General features: G+C 39.0%; 1 protein-coding gene across 1 annotated transcript; it reads left to right on the forward strand.

Moving 5' to 3' along the window:
* LOC102903369 (olfactory receptor 6N1-like) lies at nucleotides 1-4,048 on the forward strand. Its single transcript, XM_076547146.1, has 2 exons — nucleotides 1-73; nucleotides 1,096-4,048. Exon 2 carries the CDS (start codon nucleotides 1,101-1,103, stop codon nucleotides 2,037-2,039), a length of 939 nt encoding a protein of 312 aa, XP_076403261.1. The 5' UTR covers nucleotides 1-73; nucleotides 1,096-1,100; the 3' UTR covers nucleotides 2,040-4,048.
* The last annotated feature ends 5,702 nt before the right edge of the window (nucleotides 4,049-9,750 follow it).

Consider the following 9,750-nt stretch of genomic DNA (forward strand, 5'->3'; position numbering starts at 1 on the left):
ATATCAAGAAGGATGAGACTAGTTCTGCTGTAACCAAAGCAGTGAGGTAATGGTTGGAGGTGGCACACAAGAGGTAAGAGTGGCTGAAGAAGAGAAATAGGGAACAGCTTTGACCTTTCCTGAATAACTTCCCTTGGAGTATGGGAGTGGCAATCTAGGGATATTAGTGTAGACTTTCCATTTCCATACTAACCCAACGCACATCAATTAATGACGGGAGAATCACATAGTGGTAACTTATAATGAGCTTCATGAACCTCTAACTTAAACTTCTTCATTTAAAAAAGTTCAAACAAAGAGGAAGCAGTGATCCGAACCAGCGTTTGCTTTGAGTTGGTGGTAAAACAAACTTAGAAGTACAATTCCTGAAAGAAGGTGCTATGTATACTACCTCAGTAACTCTTTATACACTTCAAAGAGCCTGGCTTCATAGTTTCCCTTCTCCGATTCCCCTGCAGAATCCTGAAGTTTGTCTCCAATTAGCATCCTTCCAGAAATAAACACCCTGCAGGCTCATTGCTTATTCAGCTTGCCCCAAATTCTGAGCTTTGAGAAATGCCTTGAAGACAGATTTGTTTTTTATCTATCTTTTCCTCTTTAAACCTTTGATGAGAATCTTGCATTCCAGGAGACACCCCCAGTGAGACTTAACTGTTTAAAAAAATAAGTCTCCTTTTCCTACTGCACCCTGATTGTTGGATCCAGTATATAGTAAGAGCCATTATTTCAAAGTATCAAGGGAACATTTCACTAGGAATGATAGGAGGTGATAAAGATAGCTTTTCCTATCTTTATTTTTTTTTGAAGCAAAAAGGAGAAAATCCCAGGCCCAAGGCTCTGCTTCCATAGTCTACAAGTGCTGGTCTGTGAATTGAGGATACAGAACTCTATGTCATCCTTGTCAGCAACAGATATTGGGAAAATCACTTCTGACTTCGGGTACTTAATTCCTCTTTTGTAGACTAGAGGAAACAGAATGGATAGAATCTAAGTTATTTCTTAGCTTATGTGTTCTAGTCTTTGGGCTCTGGAAAAAAATCTCAAGAGGAAAAAGCCTAAAGATGCTCATTTGGTGCCTTTGTCTCTCATTCCCAGGAATCATGGATCATGTTAATTACACCTGGACCCAGACTTTCATTCTTGCTGGTTTCACTCCCACCGGTACCTTGCAACATCTTGCAATCTTTGGGACCCTGTGCATCTATCTCCTCACACTTGCAGGGAACTTGTTCATCATCATCCTTGTTCAAGCAGATTCAGGACTGTCCACTCCCATGTACTTCTTTATCAGCGTCCTCTCCTTCCTGGAACTCTGGTATGTCAGCACCACAGTGCCCACCTTGCTCCGTACCCTGCTCCATGGACATTCACCCATCCCATCAGCTGCATGCTTTGTCCAGCTGTATGTCTTCCACTCCTTGGGCATGACTGAGTGCTACCTGTTAGGTGTCATGGCTCTGGACCGCTACCTGGCCATCTGTCGTCCACTCCACTACCATGCTCTCATGAGCAAACAGGTACAGCTACGGCTAGTTGGAGGGACATGGGTGGCTGGCTTCTCAGCTGCCCTGGTGCCTGCCAGTCTCACTGCCACTTTACCCTATTGCTTGAAAGAGGTAGCCCATTACTTTTGTGACCTGGCACCACTAATGCAGTTGTCATGTGTGGACACAAGCTGGCATGCTCAGGTTTATATTGTTGTGATTGGTATGATCAATACGTGCAATCTTGTCCTCATCTTGGCCCTCTATGGAGGTATTGTGAAAGCCGTGCTGAAGCTGCCTTCAGCTGCTAGCCGGGCCAAAGCCTTCTCCACCTGTTCATCCCACGTAACTGTAGTGACACTGTTCTTCGGCTCTGCCTTCATTGTGTATGTTGGGCCACCGGACATTCGAGCTGAGGGCAGAGGCAAGCTTATTGCCTTGGTATACACTTTTCTCACCCCTTTTCTCAACCCCATTATTTATACCCTTCGCAATAAGGAAGTAAAAGAAGCCGTTAAGAGGGTCTCACAGAGGGTTAAGGCTTTGCTGAATTGAATCTGATGTCCAATAGGTTTGTAATCCACCCATTTGAAAATGGCAAGATTTAGCTGTTGATTATGTCAACCATTAACTAATCGTTTCAATAATATGTGGGATATTTAGCCAAAGTAGTCTTGGATAAGAACAAATTGGGAAAACTGTTGGAGGAGAAATATAGTCCCTGAACCTATTAATATGGAAGTGGATGAGGACACATGTTTGAAGAAAAAAAAAACACAACAAAATAAATAAAGTTCTTTTTTTTTTTTTTAGCCAGACAGAACTTAGAAAGAAATTGAAATGTGTTAATTTCTAGAACCTAGGCTGGCTATGGGGTTGCAGTTCAGACTGAGTTTTTGGACAAAAATCTAGACGATATTGACATTAGTTACATGAATATTGGAAGGACACATTGGACAAATGTTGAGATGGATGCCATTGAGCTATGAAAACAGAAAACAAAGGTATATAGAGCTCAATGTTCTTAAGCAACATTGTGATAAAACATGTTGGAAGATGAAGTAGAGGCTTCCTCTAATGTGAAAGAGAATGAGGTGGCAAACAAGGGTGCCTAGGTGATTGGAGGTCTAAGCAAGTCTCCACTCCGAATTGGAAACAGTCAACCAGGAAACATTGTGGATGCATCCCCTTCATGAAAAACTAGCTCTGTGAACCATACAAAGGTGTAAAGAGAGAAGAGCACTTTCAGCTCCCTGTTTTCAAGGCGCTTATAGGTCTGTTTTATTTTATTGTTTGATAATTTCATACATAGGTGTAATGTGTTTTAAAGATACCCATCCCCCATTCTGACCTATCTGATACCTCCCCATCTCCCACCACCACTTTTTCTTTCCATCTTTATGTGTTTTAAACGTACTTTAAATCTTTTTATTTGAACTTTTCATACAGTATATGTTGATTTTGTTCCCCTATTCCTCAACTCCTTTCCTATCCTCCCCACCTCCCTACTGACTCAACTTCATGTTCTCTCTTCTCCTTCTTCTTCCTCCTCTTTTTCTTCTTCTTCCTCCTCCTCTTCTTTCTTTCTCCTTTCTCTTCCTCCTCCTCCTCCTCTTCTTCTTCTTCTCCTTCTCCTTTTTCTTGTTCTTCCTTCTCCTCCCCCCTTTCCTCCTCCTTTTTCCTCTTTCTCCTCTACAGAACATATGTGGTCCTGAAAATCACAAAGAAATGCAGGCTTCTGTGAGCCATAGACTTCTAGGGGCCCGTCTTTCCCAGAAAGTGACGCCCCAATCAGTAGTGAATGTGGCCTACCATGGATTTTCCAGCTTGCCTGGCTTATTAACAACTCATGACACTTGTGTGAATCTTTACATTTTATAGGGATAATAAAATTATCAGCAGTAGTGTCCTGACTTTTGTCCATTACATAACAAAGGTACCTGAGTGCTATATTTAAGAAAGACTAACAAGCAGAGGGAATATTGATCTTTTATAATATATCTAACAGCTTTGTTTCAATTTGACTAGCTGTCTACTTTGACTACTATCTAGTGATAGGATCTCAGAAAAAAAATCCTATTTTCTGTATTTTTATTGCTAATGAAGTGAATAAACATTTCTGAAAAGTAATGATGCATTTTACATTTTTTCAGTTAGTTTTTATTCCCTTCGGAAGAGATGACATGTTTTCATTTTTCATTTCTTCTTCAGAAGGAGGCTTTCATGACATTTGTTCCTTAATTTCTGCTCTATTCAGGTTTTATGAAGTTATCTCTGCCAAATCCACTAGTAGAAAGTATACTCTGTATATCTTTTATGTATCAGGATGGGGCAAATTTGTAATTAAAAATAAACATTTTTATTTTTCAAAGTATTCCAAAGCCCAAATAATAGAAAACTTGTGTGAGACTAAACCTTTCTTTCTGTACAATGGGATGCTGTGGTTGAATGCTTGCTTTCTGGGAAAGGCAGAGATGTTTTTCTCAGGGATAATTCCAAGGGATGACATTCTCAAAACACTAGGATGAGGGAAATGTTTCTTAAAATAAAATTATATGTATGCCTATGTGAGTGTGTGTTTGTATATATGCTTAGTGTGTGAAGTGGTGGTGGTACATGTGTGCATGTGCATGAGCATAAATTCTGAACACATGTATAGACTGCCAAATTTTTGGTTCACATACAGTCTTGGATCAAATAAGATGTGCAGTTTGGCCGGGCGGTGATGGCACATGCTTTTAATCCCAGCACTCGGGAGGCAGAGGCAGGTGGATCTTTGTGAGTTCGAGGCCAGCCTGGGCTACCAAGTGAGTTCCAGGAAAGGCGCAAAGCTACTCGAAAAACCAAACAAACAAAAAAAATGTGCAGTTTGTTTCTCCAGACATGTTTCTACCAGAGGAGAGCCACAGGCATCCTTTTTCATAATAGAAATGGCTACATTTGTATTACAATGACAAAGTTGAGTATTTGTTATAGAGCCTAGAGAACTGACAAGTCAAAAGTATTTACTATATGGCTCTCAAAGAAAAATAATCACCTGTCCCTTAGCAAAAGTATGTGCTATTGTACAAGCACATACTGGGAAACATTGTATGAATTAAGTTATAATCTGAGAACAAATTTTATTTTAGGATCAAATCAATATGTTTTTGTATACTGATGCATTGACATCCAGTGTGACACCTGCCCACGGGTGATTCTTAGTCCTGACATGGAATCCCTCAATACTTTATACCAGGCCTTTTCCAGCTCTGCTTCATTATTTCCAGGATTTCTGACCTTTTATTTTCTCCTGCCCTTTTGATCCCAGTCCTAGGGACATGTACTGTAAACACTTGAAAAAAATAGAAAGCTATACATGGAATTAAAGTGTAGTAAAGGATGGATACTTTTCCATAATGAATGTGTAATCCTTGAAAGAAGGAACTAGGGCTCTGTTACAGTGGTCAGTATCAACAGGCACATCTACAGTTTTGTAGCAAGATGGGAGAAAAGCCAAATAATGTACTTATTAAATTTGTTGTTAATATAATGTTAGTGAAACTCACAAGAGGGGAGATGACAGAATATAAACCTCAAAGTAAGTTAAAGACCTTTCAAAAGTGATCAAAACTCACAAGGTGAACTTTAGTGGAGGTAGGACATATTTTGTTATCAAATGAAAATACCATTCATACTAAGACCACTAATAAATGAACTCTCCAAACAAGTGTGTATAGGACAGAAAGGCCCTTTATGACATTTATTAAATATATTTTGTGGCTGTGTGCCAGATAGAGTACTAGGCAATGTGGTTAGAGAATTAAATAGATCCATAAGCAGCAGACACGCCTTCACAATAAAGTTTGAAATGTAGTTATTAAATGAGCTATTAGAGATGGAAAGAATCAAGAAATGCACAGTACTCTAGAATTTACTACTGGAGAATCTGGCCTAACTTGGATTTACATTTGACTAAAGATTGTTGAATATCTGCCTTGTGTCAGTGAGACAAAGCACTGGATATTTCAGAATCTAAGGATTAAGAAAAGGCCTGTTTGGCTCCTCTCACCCCTCTGTACACACATGTGTACACAATGGTTATATGTAGTGTTTTTACAGATACAGCAAGGCAATTGTATATTCCAAACAAGAGCAGCTGTGACAGCATGCACAAGTCCTTCACAAGCTCAAGCCAGACAAAAGTCTACCACAGAGTGGGGAGGGACCATGAATTCTCAACCCTGGCTCAGGAACTATAGGCAGTTGACATCTCCTGGAAATGGGATAGTCAGATTTCTTAAAGTATGCAGTCCCTTGGTAGGTGGACCATACTCCAGTGGAAGCCCACAAATCCAAGAGTCCATGCAGTACTTACTGCACTGGATTTTTTAAAAGGACGCAAAGTTGGGTGGTTTGGTGCTTAGACAGGGAGTATGAATCTGGGAGGAGTGGAGGGTGTGCATATGATCAAAATATTATGGGAATTTTTCAAAGAACTAATACAAAATGAGAAAAAAACAAAACAAAAAAGCAGGCTAATATCTTCAGAGAAGTACAGTTGCTCTTGATATTTTATCTTATATAATTCTTACAAAACACACACACACTTATACTAAATAAAATATAGAATGAAAATAAATAATAACCACCTAAGGGCAGATAGGTAGTGGATACTGGTCAAGAACACAGGGCTTGAGACAGGTATCATTCTGTGATTTTTTTACTTTGGTTATATTCTATTGACCACTGCCCACACTTCAGGAGGCAATAATACAGACATAGTTATTGCAGGCCCTTTGTTATAGTGCTTTGTTTACATTGCTGATGTAGGCATGTGTGTGAGCCAGGGACAGTGTTAGATGCTCTGTTTTAGTTTACTTAGGAATTAAAGGTTGCAATATTCACCAATCAATATTGCAGAGTGATTGTGAAGATTGTATTAGTTGATTCATGCCCTATGCTTAGAGAACTATTTCCAGTAAAACATCTGATTTCTGATATCCATTCTTTATTTCAAACATGGTAGTTGTTATCAGTGAGGCTTCTCAAAGAAAGAGAAATATGAGGCAATACTAGACTTCTTCTTCATTAAGAAGTCACTAGAAACAGGGTAGCAAGGGAGGAAATGAGATAGATGGATTCTCTGTAACTACCTCTCAGGAGTGAATATTATTTCCATGAGTTTCCCCCCAGGAGTCCAACAGAGGCTTCTTCTCACTTGTCTCTGGAACTAGGGGTTTCTTGCTTCCTGTGCCCCAAGTGACCTAAAACTTTGCCTCCAGGGACTATGGCTGTGGGGATAAGACTCATGAAGGAGGAGAAAGTGTTGCTCAATCCAGCCTTCATCTACTGCACATACGGAGCCAGGCAAGGCTGAAACAGACAATGTACAGTGGTTGGTCAGTTAACTGGGGCTTAACTACCTGTAAGGACCAGGGATCAAAGAGGTGGGGTAATGGATTTGAAAACAGATACTGTTTTAAGATCAGAGAGTAGGATCCAATGGAGAGATGACTTATATAACTGTTTTAGAAAATCCAGCTTTGCAAACCTTACCGAATCAGATCTACAAGAGACATTAAAGGTCAGCTTGACCCCCATCCTTACCAGTCCACACTTAAATTGAGAGATTTGCTACTGTTTACTCTGTGGAACGGGTGATGATGCTGACAAGCTACAGGTTACTTCAGGTGGTATAAGGTACAGGTTTCTGTAGGATCTGCAGCTAATATCTAAAGAAGTCTTATATCCCTCAGGGGCAGGTGTTTTTGGAATATACCTAAAGAGAGCCTTACCTGGGATTTTTAGTGAAGGTATTAAGCATCCTTGGTATAAGAATTTAGGGTCCACAAGTCTTCAAAATGGTTCTGAAAGCATCTCATGCTTACCAGATCTTCTTTGACATGAACTTAGAGTTAGCTTTAGACAAGGTCGTTTGTAGAAGGAAGGAACATTATCTAACAAACAGTTCCTTAGACAAAACAGATAATCAGACATATTCCTTTTAATTATATGGATTGGAGGTTGAAAAAGACTGGGCTTTTGATAGGTCAGGGAAATTAATTTGGATATATTGATCTTGAGATGAAGAAAGGGTAGGGATTTTGTGTGCAGGTGGAAAGGTGTACCTTAAATTGGATGTAGGGGGAAAATAGCATCCAAGTAATCTGAACTCTATTCTTAACATTGCCATCATTCATTGGGAATATATCTTAATTAGTGCAGTGTGCACTTGATCTCAAAGATCTCCCCAGTTTGTAGGGAAGAGAGACTTATTATAAGGTAGCAATTCTATGTTAATTAGGCACTCTAAATGTTATGATGATACAGAAGGAATAAATAAATTTTTCGAGGAAAGTAAAAAAGGCTTCATTAATGAGCTAACATTTGACCTGATTGTGAAGGATACAAGAGGTAGGTCACAGAAGGTGGGAAAAGAATGAGAGTTAAACCAGAAACCACTGGCCAAGAGGGGCAAAGGTACCCATAATGCTATGAAACATGAATTACTATTTTGACATTTGTCTCTCGTAATTGGGGAGGCAAATGTATGGTTTCTTTATGAGAGATTGAAGAAAAATCCCTTAAGCAGAAATTGCTTTGCATGAATTTAACATTTTAAAATAACAAATCTGTAAGTTTATCTCTACAGGAGGGAATTTGGGCTGGGGGGCACTTAGGTTAGAGTGAGTGGTATAAATCAAAGCAAAGGTGTCTGGTATGCTAATTATTTAATTAGCTTGGTTAAATAATTTTTGTTTAATACCCCTAATGTAACAACCATTATTCTAAAGGTTAAGCTGAAAAAGATAAAAAGAAATTGCAATTTTTTACTATGATGATTGGAATTAGATGGCCATTACCAAGTGAGTGTGATCTATGGCGGGCACAGTGACTGTTTGCTGGCTGCCATTTTTATACAAATAAAGTAACATTATGATTGTTCCTCTCTTATCCCTCTTTCCTTTCTTCCCCCTTTCTATTTCCCTTCCTTTCTTTGCCCTCTTTTCCTTTCCTTTCTTTTTATCTACTGTTCACATTATGCTTGAGAACAATGAGAATGTCCAGTGTATTTTTAGATGGAATTTCACCAAGTTATCTGTCTATCCCTTATCTTTGTTAGTTTTCTGAAAACACAAGGTTTTTTTTTTTATTGTTACTTTATCATTTCTAATTTTAAATCTGCATCCCATCACTAAATGTCCTGCTCATCCATCTTATTTTCATGTCAGGGGTAATTAGGAGATATCTCTGCTCATCCATCTCGGAGGTTCTTATTATAATAGCTACATTTTAGCTATGTTGGCAGTCTGCCTACACCTGATTGCATCACTCTTCATAATCATTCTTTACTGACACCTTGCATCTTTTGAGATAGGGTCGTAGGTTGCTGGGTGAGATTTCACAGTGCCTTTACCAGGTTTCTTGCAGCCCAGAAGAGATAGTATTTGTCTGTAGTGTTTCTTTCTCTCTGCCATTGATTCTTACTCTGCGTGGAGAAGGTGGCTCAATGCCTTCCTTTTCTGAGAATTACCTTACAGTAACCCTTGTCTGACAAATGAGCCTTCTTCCTGCTCCTCCATGGTGTTTTATGTCACAAGTTATATTGAGAAGACTGATGCGCATACCTACCTGTGGTGACCATGACTATGAGTTCTGCTGTCAGAGATTATACTTTGCTGCGTTTTGTTTTCCCTAGTCTTGAAACGTCCTTGCTCAACGAATATTGATAGATTTCAGTTGGACAATAAGAAAAAAACCTGCTATACCAAAGTCATATACTAAACCATCATTTTAGGCTGGGCTAAGGGGAAGTCTATGTATGACCTGGGAGAAGGTATAGAATGCTTTCGGATGACTACATAGCTTAGAGATGAGCAATATAGAGTACAGAAATTAAAATTTTCTTCCTATGAAATAGTATCAAATGAAATAGCCAGGTGTCACAACCTATTCATTCTCTAATTTCCCTTGTGTAAAATAGATATGACAATGGTACCTTTCCCACTCAGTGTATTCAGAACCCAGAGCTAGCTGTAATTTTTACTTAGTATCAATAGCATTACCATTAATTACAGTAATTAAAATATTGCTTATGCATGCAAGGCAAGAAGCACCGCCTCTATCAGGCCAGCTAGCCCAAGGTCATGGGCAGAGCAAATACCCACTACATATTGCCTTTCTATTTATGAGGGAGAAAGATAAATAAAAATAAGGCTTCAATATAGATTGTCAATCCCTCTAATTCAGCTTTTCAACCTTTCCTTGTCTTCTTCAGCCTCTC

Source organism: Peromyscus maniculatus, chromosome 11 (assembly GCF_049852395.1).
Source record: "Peromyscus maniculatus bairdii isolate BWxNUB_F1_BW_parent chromosome 11, HU_Pman_BW_mat_3.1, whole genome shotgun sequence".
Lineage (NCBI taxonomy): Eukaryota > Metazoa > Chordata > Mammalia > Rodentia > Cricetidae > Peromyscus > Peromyscus maniculatus.